Raw genomic sequence first — 17,130 nt, forward strand, 5'->3', positions numbered from 1 at the left:
GAGGGGAGGATACGAGAGGGGACGGTCCAAACGACGAGCTCTGGTTGGAAGGACTATAGTGGGCACACCTAAAGCTCGCTGCCCTTGTCCCCACTGCACTCGTCAAATGCGGAACGCCGGCGTCTAGCGTTTGACTCTCGTATTCAAATGTGTTCGACGAGTGCAAAGGCAGATAGCTCCACGTGTATACCCGCTAATCCTTCCAACCAGAGCTCGGTGTTCTCCCTCACTCTCTCGGTGCATTAAGTTTAGCAGACATGGTGGTTTTTCAACGTAAAATACGGTGACCCCTTTTTTATGTGCTCTGGTTGGCAATCCTGCCATTAAGAATATATTTTTATCTTAATTTTTTTTCAATACCGGGTCTTAAAGCATTAGCATCATTGTGTTTTTTACTACGCGCTGTACACGCCGAGGGAAATTGGAACGTCCTACCATTTTTATTTTATGTCCGAGCGTGGTGGCGGGGAAAAAAAGGACAAACATAAAACATGGGAGACGCGAAAAAAGCTTCGCGTCAAGGTCCCGTCACTGTGCTCTTTTTTTCACACAAGTTGCTCAGTGAACACATTGCATGCATGAGTTTGTCACTGCCCCTATGTGGTCGCTCTTTTTGGCAGATGCGCGCGGCGGTTAAGACGGCGTACCTTCTCGTGAACGGAGAGGAAATCGAGGCGCGAGCCGCTGCGATCAATGTGGTCGAGCAGCGCCCACGCCAGGGGTGCCCTTTTCTTGGAGCCCAAGTTCTCGGCTGGTCCTCCGAAGCGTAGCCGGGGGGAAGCCTGCTGCAAGCCGTCAGCCGAAGCGTCATAGTAGCTGCACAGACCTGCGCGTGGACTTCCCTTAAAGGCACGCCGTTCGCAGTCCCCTCATTCCAGCCCCACTCTACGCTCAAGCGATACAAAGGTCAAGCTCATATAAGCCATATAGCCCAAGAGGGGCTACATCCATTATGTGACTTTGATGTCAAGGTGTAACTTAACAACGTGACATCAACTGACTAAAAGGCAAGTTGGAGTGTCATGTGACGTCATGATATCACGTGGCACCGTGACGTCAGATAAGGTCACACATAGCATGTGCCCATCTCATTCGCAAAACGTTATGTCCGGCTACGAGTTTAGCAAATATGGTCGTGATGTCGTTGAAGTGTTTTACAATAAAATGCAGCAAAAAGAAATTTAACAAGAAGCGGTGTGCCTGTGAGCACGGGGCATACGCAATGACCAATCGCTGAAACGACGAAGCCCGCGTCGCTCGTTGGTGAACAGTATAGTCTCACCTATACTGTTTAGAAATCTGTGTTTTCGGAGTTTATTTCTCGTGAAATTCGGCGGGTATTTTTCGGAGTTTATTTTCCGCTGAAAAATCGAGGTTAATCGGAGTTTATTTTTTGTTAGATTCCCAATTCTTTGAAAATCGGAATTTAATTTTACTCTGGTCCCAATTTTTCAAAATTAAATATTAAAATAATGAAAAGAAGTTTAGACATAAACGTACCCTAAATTAATCATAACTCACTTGTACGGAATGATATTCCTGCAGCTGCATTGGCATTGGCGCTTTGCCATTAAAATACTAACTATTCCACGACTAATGTTGCAAAAAAATGGTGAGTTGCGTCAGTTGGTTCATAATGGGAAAAGACAAGCGCCGAAAGACATGGACAAGGTAAGAAGACGACGACACCAAGGCGCACTCGCAACTGAAGTTTTATTTATGGAAAAATATAGTCTTATATACACTTTTAAGAAACACCCACGTCACTTTCCACGTGCCCACTCTTTATCCAAGAATAGACGCTCTTTTTCTGACAGTCACAGAAGGCTCGCTTATGCACTTATCTGCACCCTTCCTTATTGCATACGCCTCATGATTTTCCCTTGTAATCTTTTTGCTGTATCGCCCCAGGATTGCCACGTCAATGAAAACTGGTGTGCACTAACGTCGGTTGCAATGCACAGCCAGGTGCCCCGAAGGTGACTGTTTTAAGGAAGCAGCATGCTCTCTTGCGCGATCATTTACACAACGCCCAGTTTGGCCTACGTAATACCTACCGCAGGAAAGCGGAATGTCACACACAACACCGGTGTGACATTCCACGAACTTATTCTGGTGTTTTTCTTCTTACACTCGTCACTCTTCCCTTCGGCATCATTGATTTCCCTGCATAACGCAGAGAGCTTTTTAGGGGCTGAAAATACGACAGGAACGTCGTAACGTTCCGCCACCTTTTTTAAGTTATGAGACACTGCGTGAATGTAAGGGATTACTGCGGTTCTTATTTTTTTGCGTTCAAGAACGTTTCTTTCCGCACCCCTCAATTTCTTTTTGAGACACTCTGCAGCTTCAACAATGAATCTCAGCGGAAAACCCGCACTTGCGAGCCGATCTACCTGTAGAAGGAAACTCCTTCCCATTTCCTCAGGACAGGATTTGTTCAGAGCGGCTCCGAGACACGAAGAGGCAATACCTCTTTTTACTAACTTGGAGTGGGCAGAATTAAAAGGGAGTACACCTTTCTTAGAGCGAGGTTCGTAAGCCCAGCACACATGGTCATCTAATTTTAGTTTTAAATCCAAAAATTGTAACGAGCCCTCCGTGGTCCTCTCATGAGTGAATTTTAACCCATGAGAGCAGGACGTGAACGTGCCGATTACGTCAGCCACCTTGTTATCAGTGAGTTTGTTCCCTGGGACGGCGATGACCAGATAATCATCAACATACCTGTATATTTTAAAAAGGCTATCACTTTCGACCTTCTCAAGAATAGCGTGGTCGCACTGTGTTGATGAAAAAGAGCGTCTATTCTTGGATAAAGAGTGGGCACGTGGAAAGTGACGTGGGTGTTTTTTAAAAATGTATATAAGACTATGTTTTTCCATAAATAAAACTTCAGTTGCGAGTGCGCCTTGGTGTCGTCGTCTTTTTACCTTGTAATAGTCTTTCGGCGCTTGTCTTTTCCCATAAAGTTGCAAAGTTCTGCCTCCATAACAGTCGATACTTTGAAATACCTAAAATCCTGAACGTAGTCGCTGGGAAGCATGGAAGCTTCAGCTGCAGCCCTCCCTCTCCATTGAAATATACGGGTTCACAGCTACCACTTTTCTAAAAGCACTACCCCTCTTTCCTCTATGAAGCACACAAATATTATGGTCCAGACTAGAAACCTGACCAATGTATATAGTCGTAATCCAGAGTGACCCGTCGTTCTCAACGAACCTTGACGAACTAAAAGGTAAATCCTCTTTTATTAGTAGTCCGAGATTTCAAAGGAAACTGAAGCTGCGTTTCTTCAGGACCGCTGACCCTGGCTTTTAATAAATGCATTGGTAAAATGCCATCTTTTTAACGATTTATTTTTCCGCCGTGACCTCGAAATTTGAATTTTTTTTTTCGGATAAATCCGTATCGACGGAAATTTTACCGGTAAGTGTTGTCCGATTTTTTTTTTTTTATTTGTTCGCAAACACGGAACCCTATATTCTATCTCACAAAATTGTGTGCGGGGCCGAAGGCATAGGCACGACAGCGTCATACGCGAACTGCTTTGTTCGCGCCAGTGGTTTGCTGGAAAAACGCTTATTCGGTTTAAGTTCATCTCCAAGCAGAATATCGAGAAACAACGAAAGCCATTCATTTTGCTTATCTTTCTGCTGTTATTTACAACGTAATACACGGATATTGCTCACACAACTAAAACACACGAAGCATTTCCAGTGAACGTATGTTTTGTACATAATTGTTAAAGCTGGAAAATTTATTTACTTATTTATTTATTCAAAATACCTCGAAGTCCCATTCGGCATTACAAATTAATCTATGAATCTACAGAATGATCAAATATAGGCACTAATTCTCGACTGATTTCTCAACGCAGTTAATCGATTAAAAATGGTTGTCATGAGCACCATCCTCGTCTCGCTGTCAAACTCAACATCAAGGTGATGATCACTGAAGAAGCTTGTGTTCCACAAAAACGTCATGCTTTCAAAGTATACAACCGCATCCTATGCATTCCAGCAGCGCGAAAAGATTCTTAGAACGGCAGAACTCGTAAGAACAACGAACTCGGCGCATCCGGAAAGCATAAATAAATGTTTGTTTACGAAGCTGGCTGAAACAAACTCAAGAAAATTGCCAGTAGAATGTCATAGATGATATTCTTTATAAGCTATACTATATTTGTGACCTAGCTCCCTACTGCATAACATTCCTTCCCATTGGTGTTGTTTCGTTTTTCATGCTGTACGAGGAATGAGCTAAGCGCCGCGCTGTTTCGTTTTGTTTTTTAAAGTCTGCTAGCTTAGACTTAAATCGAATTGTTTTTTTTTTATTTTTTATTTTTTTAGTGAAGGAGCGCATAGTTAACACTTTTCAACTACCAATCATTTTAACTCGCATCTCGACGTCAGTGAAAATGCGTATATATTTCGTTTTGTCATCTGTTTACCATGCAATCATGCCAAGAACTTTGAATGCGTACCTAAAAAAATGAATTAAGAAAACTAATGAATGCACTAAACCGCACCCTTTAAAGGCTACACACTAAAATAATTTGCATCCTTAAGGATGTAAATTATTTTCGTCTTGCGACGCACTTCTAGCTGAATACGTCGGCCAGATTGGCCGATCTATAAACTATAGTCTAGGAGAGCATCAAAACGAGGCAACATCAAAAGTCGATCACCGACGCATCCCATCGCTGTCCATATGAAGGAGTGCTTTAGGGCGGCACCGGACTTCAGCAGCACCAAAGTCCTAGCAAAATATCGTCAACGATTCGGACGGGAAATCGTTGAAACATACTTCGTCGAGGTTTAGCGCACTCGAAAAACTGTCACTCAAGCATTCACACACCCAAAGAACACTCCTCTCACACAGCGCAATAGGAAGTATTCACTGGCGGCCATAGCTGTGTGCGCGACTGCTGAGCGCGTGCTGATGGCGAGCTTCCACAGTTCTTTTGTAACGTGCATTCCGCACCCTCGAGATTGCCGGTCTTAGCAGCTTATTAATGTGGGCTCGTTCTGAGCATGCGCTCTCGACAGCACCCACAAATATGGCGCCCAATGAATACTCCTTATACAAAGTTGTTAGTGAGCGCTGTGTGAGAGGAGTGTTCTTTGGGTGTGTGAATCCTTGAGTGACACTTTTTCGAGTGCGCTAAACGTCGAGAAACATGAACAACCAACTCGCCCAATCTCAAGTTCTTACAAACGTACTTCGTCGAAAAAGAAAAAAGGAACGCCTCATCTGCATCGTTAACCCTGGCAAGACTTGAAATGGAATTTATCCGCCCAGAACTAGAAAACTAATAAACACACACAGTCACGGTACGGTGGCTCAGTGCTTATCTGCCCTCCCGATTAGGACCCCTTCCCTTCTGCCCTCCCCTGTTTTTAATGCGGATCCTAGCATCCTGGTTGACGCACGAATTTTTCGTGCCCGAAAATAAACATTCGTCGTTGCTAACTGAAAAGTCGTCTGTGAACGTGCTCCTTGTTTTTGATTCTTTCTATTTGAAGAACCCCTCTCTTCCACCGCATACTCTCGGCTGAGTACCTGTCTCCGTAAAGTTGCGTCCGTAGTCCTCGCTGTCCGGCTCGTTCCACGATTCGAAGTTCCATTGGGTCACGGAATCCTCGCCGTAGCGCCCTGCGCAAAAGTCACTTGTGGTGAACATATTTTTTTATTCACTAATTGAATTGACACCCGTGAGGCTAGGGCAGGAGTGGTATATATTTTATAAGCGGAGAGAAATCTTATGTACAAGGCAAGCTTACAAGTTCATCGGCACAATTACAAGTTCATCGGCAACGACGGGAGGCGGGCTGAAGGGAGTGAGAAAGTATACACCCCTCCGCGGGAGTTCTACAACTGAGGGAATCTAATAGCGTTGCGTTGGCTCCGGCCTAGAATAATCGGTCCTAAACGTCACGGCACGAACGCCACGAGCCGCAGAGAGAAACGTGCCCTCGTATCGCGCGAATCGAATATTCGACAGCACCAACAGAGCAGGCCATCCTTCGGATGTGATCGGCAGCACCGCTGAATATGTTTTGCGATGGAAGTATGTAAGTACATTTTATCGGGGGTATTCTGGACGTCTCCGCTTCTCATAATTGATTTTCTCGCATGTTCAGTGTCAATACATTTTTTCTTCGAAAGCCATATATACGTTCCCGAATTCAGCGCTCGTCAGTGGACATGCCCACACTGAATAAGCGGAACACGTTATCGTGCCAAATTCAACGCACTCCTTTGTATACCTCCGCCATCCCCGTTGGCTGAACGCATTACATAAAACACTAGCCGAGAACGCCAAATTGTGGCCGTCGCAGCATTTGGGCTATCGGTGTGTTAACGGCGTAGCAGTATATAGCATGTGGGGATCCGTGAAGCGAGATATCGTCTGCACGCGACGTGCCCAGCCCTCAGTACGCCGCTCTTCGATGGACTGCGAACTCTAAATACGGCTCCTTCTCGCTGCTACTCATACCATAGCCTCCTCTATACTCACAAAGCCTGGCAGTTCGACGACGGAGCCATAGAGTGCCCGGTCGCAGATTTGGAGCGCGATGGTCTGGTAGCACAGAGCGTTTCTCGGGGAGCCTGTAGTCAGCACACAGCTTTTGCAGCGGCGAGGACCCGAAACATGGTTTTCAAACCCAACGAGAAAAGAAGCGGTAGTCCCAAGGTTTCAATTCTTGTCTCAAAGTTTCAATTCTTAATTAGACAAGAAGCGGTAGCGCCAGGAACGCGAGGAACACGAGCGGACATTCCATCGCTCGGGACAAGTGTGTTTCGGCGTCTCGCCGCAGTGGGGCGCCCGTTACATGCCTCTCCTCTCATTCATTGTCTGCCGCTCTACCTTTTCACTTCGGCGGCCGCGTCTCGTGGCGATCTGTCAGGCTTTGTCAGTATGGATGAGGCTAGTGTCACTAAATAAGCTACGCTTCAGAGTAACGACACTTGGCCATATTGTGGCTTAAAATCATGGTTGCCAGTTATCTGAAGCTTTATCTGAAATCACAGGAAATGCTTTTCCGCCCTTAACAAATGTTTAAACCGTTCGCGACAGAGCAAAGCAATATTACATGACCTTCCTAACACCGAATCTAATGCTGAGGAAGTCGCACTTTTGAATCATGACGATCGGCCGTTGCGTCTGTTCTGCATACGAGCCAAAATGGCGGCGCCCACAACAATGTCGGGGAACGGAGTGCCGATACTCTAAGCGCAGCTTATTTAGTGGCTCTAGATGAGGCTATGCTCATACGCATATTGTTACTCATGAGCCAAAGTAAACATGACTAAACTTTGGTTTATTCAATCCTCTCTAAAGACGCTTTTCCACGACTATAACACACCATACAAAGGACAGTTTACAGACGCTGTCTCGGACGTTTTTCTTCCTTTTATGACGGCCACATTGGTCATGAAAATACGTCTGCAGACATTTTGGAAGTATGTCTGCAGCATGTTCGAAGTATGAATCGAACATGCTTGAGGCCTATCCGCAGATAATTGCGTCGTCACGTCGGCAGCGAACACCGTATACCTTTGTGCGATGTCTGGGCAGTGTGACTGCAGCCTAAAGGTGCCCTGAGGATGTTTCTGAGATCGCCCATAGATTGCGATAATTCACCCTGCTGGCGCTAAGCATCCTAGAAATCCCTAAATCATGACGATGCGCGGCCCAATCTCTCTTATATATATATAAAAAAAAACACTCAAAGATCTCAACACACCGAAGTCATCTCCGGCGATGGGAGGAGCGTGTTCCGAAACCAGGACCACTATCAGTGAATAGCAAGCGAAGGATCCTCGCGCCTCCGAACAGTGGAACAGCGGAGTGATATCTGGAATGCGCGCGGTTCGTTGCCCATACAGCCCGGACTACGATTCAAACCAGCGAGCGCGCCCTCGAGAGCTGACGACCAAACGCATCAATCCCGCAAAAAAGAAAAAAAAGAAAAAAAGTGCGTTGTTTTTCAGACGATTGTGTCAGTATTAAAATCCCCCTCCAAAAAAAAATTAACATTTTTTGACCACTCTTATTTACTTTTATCATCAACAAAAGCATACACATTTTGTAATAACAGCGCTTGCAATCTCAACGAATTGACACGTTTTCCTTGGTCACATGTCGTCCTGGCTGCCCGGAACAAGGCTCCTTCCATCTCCGGAGATGACCTCGGAATGTTCGATCTTTGATTGCTTTTTGATAGGTAAATCGGACGCGCATCGTTATAATTTATACATTTCTACTCTCTAAAAAAAAAATGTGTGCTTCTTTATTTTTTTTTTTTTAATGAGGAACTCGCGTGTCCCATGTATTGCTCTCCTAAGAATGGAGGAACATTGCCATCTATTTTTGCTCGTGGAGAAAAAGTTCGTCCCCTAAGAAGGGAGGAAGATTGCTACTTTTTTTCTCTCAATGAAGGAAACTTTCTCACCTCGTGTAATTAATATAGCTTCCACCAGATGGCGCTCAAAACGGAAAAATAAAACAAAAAACCGAGAAGCGCCTTTTTTTTGTTTCCAAGTTCCCCCGATTTTTGTACGCTTTTGTACAAGCAGCCACGTGGCTTAATGCCTACGCTATTCCTCCAACGCTGATCATATCCACGCTCTGGGGTTGGCAAAGTAAAAAAACACGTGCTGAGCTCCAGGTCATCGTTAGAGTTCGGCTTTTCTCATCACCGCAGTAGTTAGACACGAGCCACTAGCCGACTGTGTGCCGAGGCTTTGATTGTTACGAGCCGAAACGATTGCTCACGCAGTTCTCGTGTCCAACTCGTGTGTGATCGAAACCACCCGCCTGACAATAGTCAGGCGGGTGGTTTCGATCACACACAAGTGGGCATCGGTGGCCGAGTGGGCTAGCGCACACCAGCTCGGAGCACGTGGAGCGAAAGCTCGCGGTGCAGAACCCAGGGATCCTGGGCTCAATCCTCTCCTCTGCCCGTTTCGATCTGGATGAGCATCGTACCGGCGTGCGGTCGTGTATCATTACTGCGTGGTGCTCGTTAGAGACCCCAGGCTAGCGGTTGTACTGCACTGGCTAAATAGCTCATCTATAGCGAGTGACTCGTGGCAACGTTGAAATGGCTGACCAACTACACGCTGTATAAACGTGCACACAACCCCAATTATTATTAAAGATCTACCAATATGCCGATGACACCCTCGTGTTTTTCCACTTTCCACAAAAAAAAATGAATTTGTTTTCTAGAGTTACGGGGAGTGGTGTCAGGAAGAGGACATAGGTCGAAGTCAAGCCTGTTTTTGCCGGAGAACTGCGAGATTTTATTGCAGTTTAGAGAATGGGTCTAAGACGATGCATGTATGACGTATAGTGATGCCATGGCAACGCGCAATACCTCGCCGCCGTGCTCTTTCCTTTCAGTTTCAAGAGGCATCCCGGCCAATCCGGCGTTACTGCGAGCTCCATGAATCCTAGGGCCAAACCGAAAAGGCACATGCTTTTAGTGCTGGAGTGACTCGGATGGCTTGTTGCTTGACATACCTCCGCTATTCACTGGCGCCTTTTCTTTTAAGTGTTTGTAAATTGCACAGACTACTGCATCTCTCGGCACGAGCGCGTAGCTCAAGTATTGTGGACTAGCGTACCATAGCTTTATTTCATCATAAATGCAACCGAAGACGAAGTGTTTCTATTATGTTTCTATTGCCTACACTGACGTCACACTAGCTATCATTATGGTATACCTTTGCTGAAGGCAGACTTGGAAGTAATCCGTTGCAAGTAACGGGATTACTCGTAATTAATTACTTTTCTTGTAATTTAGTAATTATTCCGTTAGTTTTTTTTTTGAAAATGTAATTTGTATTGTAATCTCATTACTTTTTTCAGCAAGGAATTACTGAAATTACTCGTTACAATTCATCCGTCCCGTCAAAGGGAGAAATAGAGGGGAAGAAGGGCGATACAACGGGCTTCGGACTTTGGTGAGACTCTGGTGAGTTGCTGGTGAGGGAAAGGAATTCGCGGAAAGCACGACAGCCCAGCCAGAGACCGTTTCTCGACTCGTTCGTACGGTCAGCCAGGCTGGGAGGATTCGACCCTCTACAGAAAGGCAACAGGCTTCGACTTCTTGGAAAACGAACGGACTGCTTCGAGCTTACAAAAGGGCAGAAAACGAATGAACCATAAAATCGAGGCGTGGGGTTTGTGTCGAGTGGGACCGTGGACAGAGTTACCGTGGTGCATACGTCCGCTCCCTTCCTCCCTCCCCCCTCTCCTCTACCCTCCTTCTTCCCTCCCCCATCCTCCACGCTTTGTTTCCCTAAAACAATTTTTTTTAACAAAACCGTGCTTTGCTAGTTGATGTTTCCGCCTATACAGACGCTCATCCCGCAAGCAGAGTGGCAGCTCTAATGAAACCTCGATTCTGATCATCCTTGACAGCGCTGTGAAAGCCGAATACTGGCTGGGCCAACCAGCTATGTGGCTCCTGTCGCTTGATTTCACACTGGCGGATGCGTCGGGCGAAACATGAGGGATCCGATGGCGGCAGTGCATTGGAACAAAGAAAAATCTAGCATCAACCCTGCTGTAAGTTTAAACAGGAAATTTCGACAGGAGAGATTGCTGGTCGGAAAGCAGAACAAAACGGCTTGGGACATCCAAGCTGAGCCCGTATTCTTAGAAACGAGAATGCTGGGGTTCTCGTCAGCGGATTCCGCCTGCGGGTAGTTAAACCGAAATATTAGAAAAAGAAAACATAGCCCGAGTTTTCTGACATTAAACGGTGACTCACTTGGACGCTGGAGTTGTGAAGCCGCCTGCGTGTGCAAGCGTGAAAGACATGGAAGCGTGCTGTTCACTGAAAATGGGGCTTTTTTTAATCATTTCTAGACAGGAAAGTGAGTTCAGCTGAGAAATTGTGCATTAGTATTTCGTGTGACGTCTTGGTTCTGATAAGTTTGGTGATCAAGAAAGAAGATCAAGTGGGCCCCATTCGGGTCAGATAACAACCTACATCAAGGAGGAGTCTTTGAAATGTATGCAGACGCAGGTACCGCATCTTGGTCTCACAGGTAAACCAGCCCCTATTTCGGCAACATGCAGCAAACATAGAAAAACCATATCTTCGGGGAAATCGTGTTGTGAAGCTCCCCGACGCCTAACTCAGATTAATTCGAATGGTGTGCGTGCCCCCACCGCCCAAGTGCATTCGTCGCATGTTCATGGGATTTAGTTCTGTCCCGGTTAGACAGCGCAAGGTTCGTTTATCTTGAGCACCTGTTCAAGTTCTTTCAAACTTTATAGACTTGTTCTCCGAAAATTATTAACCTAAAATATTGGGTAGAAAGTAATGAATATGATTATTTTTGTTTTAATCTTAATGGGGCCCAAAATGTTCCGTTTCAAACACGCAGTAGATAGTGTGTCTTTTTGTGTTGCTCTGGAGTAACGCAAAAGTAGTCGAGTAAAGTAACGAAGTAATTAATCGATTACTTTTTACGGGGAGTAATTTGTAACGGTAATCCATTACTTTTTAGGCCAAGTAATTGTAACTGTAATTAATTACTTTTTTGAAGTAACGGGCACAAGTCTAGCTGCAGGGCACCTTGGCAGCGTACGTTTTGTTCCACTGACTTTTTTTTTGGGGGGGGGGGTTTGGGGGGGGGGGGCAAAAACAAGTTCGAATGACCACCGGTATTGCGTTACTTGCAAGAAATGTATACTCCAAGACGCAGCGCTGATGTCAGGCCGCTGCTGTGGCACTGCTGTTGGCCAGGCGTATGCGCAGGTTCACGTCCACTTGACGTGAATCTGGTTCCTGCGCACGCTCGGTGACCACACGTCGGGCGGAAATTGCGCGTTCGCCCACACCTCGTGAGGGCTTCTTCTCAAACAGCGCGTTGGCCTGTAGCGCGACCCTTGGCAGAACTTTCGCACTCTTCTTTCCTTTTCAGTTTGCGACGCCGTAGAATCAAAGAGCTGAGTATATTGCCGAGCGCGCAGCTGACCAAGTAGGCAGCGCGCTCGTGGCCTGACGGTTATCGTTCTTGGTTCCCACGGAAAGGGCCAAGGTTCGATTCCAGGCAGCGGGCGTACATTTTTATTATCTCTGTAACTCTCGCATTCTAGTAAATTCGAGATCCTTGTTGCGTATTCGAGGTCCGATTCTTCTAGGCGCCGAATGTTTCAGAAACTCACGCGTGTACATCAGGGGCTCCGTGGGGCGAGACGGGGTCAGTCTCGCCCCAGCGTTCGATCCTGCTGTTACGCCGACCTCGACGCCCGCGACGCTCTGTTGTTATCGTCTGTTTCTTTTGTGTTTTGGGTACAAGTACGCCCCATTAAACGTTTCAGTTTCCTCAGTTATTCCTTGTTCGTCATTCGTGACAATATAATGACCAGATTCACGGTTGTCACGGGATCATTATCAACGCTCTCCTAGGTTCGCTCAACTTAGGCGAAAACAAAGTACATCTTCCAGAAAAGGGCTTCTGGCCGGTGCTATTTTCAGCGTTTTTGCGTATGGCACCCGCGATTTGCTCGCTTTGCGAAACGACGAACTTGCGGGTGCGGGGCTGTGGAGATCGCACGCTGGGCTGTGGAATTGTAAACGTTGGAATGGTGCATACATAACTTGCAAGCGTCGCCATTGCTTGGTACTGGCGGTTATTTCGACCTACTGGTTTCTTCGAACTACAACTTCTGCGGTGTGAAACTAACATGGTGAACCGAACGCTCGCGGCGCATAAAATACTGACAGGGCCGCAAATGACGCCGCCACAGCACGTGCCCTTTACAAGAAGATGGTCAAGAAAATTAGCGAGATCTCAAACGGGTGATACAAACCAGCGAAGCCAAACGAGCGCTGAAAGCTAAAGTTTTTTAATAAAATTCAACTCAACTTCTTTTTTTTTTTTTACAAAAAAAATGGGTTGTGTGTATGTTTATACAGCCTAGAACTTGGTCTGCCTCAACTGGCGACGAGTCTTCCAACTGTAGATGAGCAATTTAGCCAGTGCGGTACAACCGCTAGCCTGGGGTCTTTAACGTGCACCACGCAGTGGTGATACACGACTGCACGCCGGTACGATGCTCAGCCAGATCGAAACGGGCAGGGGTGGGGATTGAACCCAGGATCCCTAGGCTGTGCAGCGCGAGCTTTCGCTCAACGTGCTCCGCGGGCTGGTGTGCGCTCGCACACTCGCCCACGGATCCCCCCGTTCTCAATGTATTTTGTTGCGCCACTGCGTGGCAAAAATAGAGGATCGCGGTTTAGGAGCGTGCATAGGTCTATCCACATGGAGCGTTTTTTTGGGGGGCTTTTTAGCGGGAACGTCGGCAGTGTGCTCATCGTTCAAAGTAGACGGGAGGCTTGGATTAGCACGTGTTCCTCTCCTCGCTGAACGAGCCCAGGGTACGAGCGCCTCCGAAACGCCCGCCAAAAAGCTGAGCCTTGCGCTGCATGTGCGTAGACCTTCAAGGTTACGGATGCATTATATTACCCATACAACTGGTTACCTATGAAAGACGCTACCCATGATATCAAGCTTCACAAAATGAACATGTTTGTTTCTCTTGAGATGAGTAACATGCTTATGAGCAGTCTCGGGTAGTATCGCGACACTGTAACTCGTTAATTTTTTTAGTAAGTTTTAACAGTAACTCGATACATTTTTTTAAGCAACTGTAACGATAACTTACTTTTTGAACAAGTCCTTTTTGCGCAAAAAAAATACGCGACTTTATGAACACTACGGCGGGTTCGACCATGCGCGGAGGTTGGGCCCCACATTAGACGCGACAAAATAAAACAGGAACTCAAAACTTTTGTTGTCGGGTAAAAGTGCAGGCGCAGAGGGCAGACGTTTTTTTACTTCTGTTTTTCTTTTTTCATTGCTCGGGAATGCGCATCTAGCATTTGCTTTATTTTAATCTCTATGTACGTGGCTCTCTCGTCCCGTCTTCACACTTTCCGGTTTCATCGAACGCCTCGCGGAAACACGCGACGCGTAGACACCTACAGGTGAACTGTTTACCGCCGAACGAGAGCCTCTGTCGTCGGTGGCGCAGCAGTCGCGGCAATATATAGCTTTATTTGCGAAAGCGAGTCGCCGCCAGTAGACACTGCCTGACCAAGCCCAAGGGCGATGTTTCTACAGGTCGACTTCCCCTTTCCCAGGTGCTGTGAGCCCGTGATCCACGGTCGAGTCTTTTGTTCCGCGTTGCATAGAAGAAATGAAAAAGAAATGCGGAACACATTCCGAGAGAACTTTGTGTTGTTTTTGTTCACTCCTTTCTTTTCCTTTTTGATACTCAGCTCCAAATGGTTTAGTTTTCTGCTGCCTTCCTCCCTATTATTGCAACGGTACCGGTCTGTTCATTTGTATTCCCCTCTCCTGTCAGCTGAGAAAGAGGAATAAAAGAGTTCCTAAGAAAAAGAGGACGGAAGAGAGAACGTTACACGAAAGAAGGAAAATGGTTGGATGGTGATTAACCGTTATTGCTCAAACGAGAGGCTATAATGAGTGACGAACGGCGGGTGTGGTGTTACCGTGGTCCAGCTATGAACTCCACTTTGACCTCGTCGAATATAATGGCGGTGACTTCACTGCTCGCTGCAAACACTGCAAAAAGTATACGCGACCGTGAGGTCCTCTTGCGCCAACCTTCGCAAGCACCTCGGGCTGAGTTTAGACGTTCATTCCTGGACACTACCGCTAGGCATGAAGACGGAACGACGGAAGGTTGGCACCTCGACAGCGCTCTCCAGCCTCAACGACTTTCCAACCATTAGGAAAGCTTCTTTTTACGTCCAGCGCACCCCTTGAGTGCCTCTGTAGCAAGGATGCATGTAATCAGCTCAAAAGAGGAAAGCCGAGTGATCTTTGAAAGCAGTGGCTGCTACGCTACAGCATGAACTAAATGTATTGTTTAGTTCATCTTGTATCAAAGCAGCAAACGCTTTGATTAAATAGTCGTGCGACGGTAATGATATATATTTTAAAAAGTGAAATGATAGTTTCAAATAAATAAAAATCGCAATCATTGTGCGTCGTAATCAATGTCTTTATAATTAATTAAAAAAACTAAAATATCTTGAAAGTAACTAAGTTACTATGACAAAGTAACTGTACCTGTAACGCGTTACTTTTACTTTTTAATTAACTGTAACTGTAACGAATTACTTTTTAAAAGTAACCAACCCAAGACTGCTTATGAGTAGCCATATTATTATTAACGCGTAAATCATGCGGTGCAAAATATGCAGAAATGATTTCGCCGCGTTTCACAACAAAAATTCACTACAAAATGAATGGCGTTGCCTCTGGCATTGCGAGAGTGTGCATCTGCAGATGAGTTATCGGATCTCTTGATGGGACATGTATGCGCTGGTAAATGCAGCTGTGAATGGCAGATGTAATGGGTTTGGGGTCGGTTAAGATGTAAAATTGGCGGCCTTCCAAATAATGTATAAAGTATCTGCGGGTCGGGTAAACGACGAGTAGCTCGCGACCGAACGTACTGTATGGCGCGACTCTGAAGGCGTCAGCTTCTTGGAAAGAACCCAAGCGGCTGCCACGGCCCGTCGAAAGTCAACGGACCCTGGGAAACTAGCACCATTGCATTCCCTGCCTGCTAGCCGAACACCAACAAATACTAACATGCAGACGATCAAACCTCGCAAGGTGATTGGCTGATCGGTCTCAGTTGCCATGGTAATTGCCATTTCCGTCCATTCAAGTCTTTGAAGCTACGAAACGGTCGTTCTAAACCAGTCGCGCCAAGATCGCCATGGAGCCTCGTCCTACTTAAACTGTTTCTCGCCAATATAAGGGTCTTGGGCATTGTGCATGCAATAAACTTATCAATCATGCTTATGTCCGGAGATCCCTTACAAAGGTATTGTTTTTCTTGCGTATTTAAAGACTGGAAAATTATTTTTCAATGCCGCCAAGCACTGACGCCGCATGGGGGGGTGGTGCGAAAATGTGCGCTTGTTTCGCCGGTGTGTGCATAACAAAATCTCGGTATTCAGGAAATGCCTTTTAAAGTAACCTGTCACCGGGAATTTGGATCGGCTCACCAAGAATGGAGGGAACAAAAAGAAACTGCTCATTTCATGAATGAACCAAAATGGAGACCGTGCGGGCAGCTTGGCGCTACTTTCCCAGGATCCAGTCACTTTTTATCGCCGCCTACCGGCTGTTGCAGAACTACGCCGACTGCGACGTTGAAGGCATCGGTCATAACGGAGAGTTGTACATACGGAACTGGGTTCGGCGTCGGCGAGGAACTTCGTGATCGCGTAAAAGGCTTTAGCGTTGGGAGTTAATTGAAGAGCGGTAGATATTCGAACTGGCTGGCCTCGAAGCGGAGCGGTGAGATGTCGGAGAACGCCAAATAAATGTGATAGAAATCGTCGGTAAACCCTGACAAAGCCAAGAGATTCGCGGAGCTTCTGATGTGAAAATGGCGTCGGGAACTTCTTCATTCGATGAATTTAGAGCGTCCTGGTAATGCTACAAGAGTAAATAAAAGGCGACAAAAAGGACGTCATTTATGTTGCTTTCCGTTTATTTTTGTAAGTTTCCATGGTCTCAATTTTAGATGGAAAACGTCGCATGCTGTGGGAGTCGGTTAGATGAACAAGCAACTCTAGCTGCCACACCCCGAACTCGACATTTTGTTCATGAAAAAGCCACTGTCTTCGAGCTGTTGAAACAGGGTTTAGAGACGATTTAGATGCTGCTCGGCATCCGTGCTTGAAACCAGTACGTCCTCGATGCGAGCATAACGAAATGTCAACTCACAAGTGACGGAGTCAACGAAGCGTTGAAACGTTTGAGCGGCGTTGGGTAGCCCGAAGGCCCAAGGGTCATTCAGGAGTATTCGAAAAAGTTCGGATGGTCCAACGGGATCTGATGTTATGCTTTTATTAAGTGAACCTTGGTGAGGATTTTGACTCTTTTTATTGATGTGGGGTGTCGGCTCGGCACGGTAACTCTTGAGTGCACGATAGTCATCGCATGGCCTCCAGTCAACCGGGGGATATTTTCGCACCATGTAAAAAAACGATACCCATGAAGTCTATGATGGCATGACGATCCCGTGGTCGAGCATGTGTTCGAACT

General features: G+C 46.3%; 1 protein-coding gene across 1 annotated transcript in view; it reads right to left on the minus strand.

Moving 5' to 3' along the window:
* LOC115331402 (alpha-L-iduronidase) overlaps nucleotides 1-17,130 on the minus strand; it is a 148,942-nt gene that overhangs the window by 30,701 nt on the left and 101,111 nt on the right. The window contains exons 4-5 of the mRNA XM_042287436.1: nucleotides 5,566-5,658; nucleotides 648-826 (exon numbers count right to left, since the gene is read on the minus strand). Coding sequence (XP_042143370.1) covers nucleotides 648-826; nucleotides 5,566-5,658 — 272 coding nt within the window. The remainder of the gene's footprint in view (nucleotides 1-647; nucleotides 827-5,565; nucleotides 5,659-17,130) is intronic.

Source organism: Ixodes scapularis, unplaced genomic scaffold, assembly GCF_016920785.2.
Source record: "Ixodes scapularis isolate PalLabHiFi unplaced genomic scaffold, ASM1692078v2 PGA_scaffold9__187_contigs__length_104089568, whole genome shotgun sequence".
Lineage (NCBI taxonomy): Eukaryota > Metazoa > Arthropoda > Arachnida > Ixodida > Ixodidae > Ixodes > Ixodes scapularis.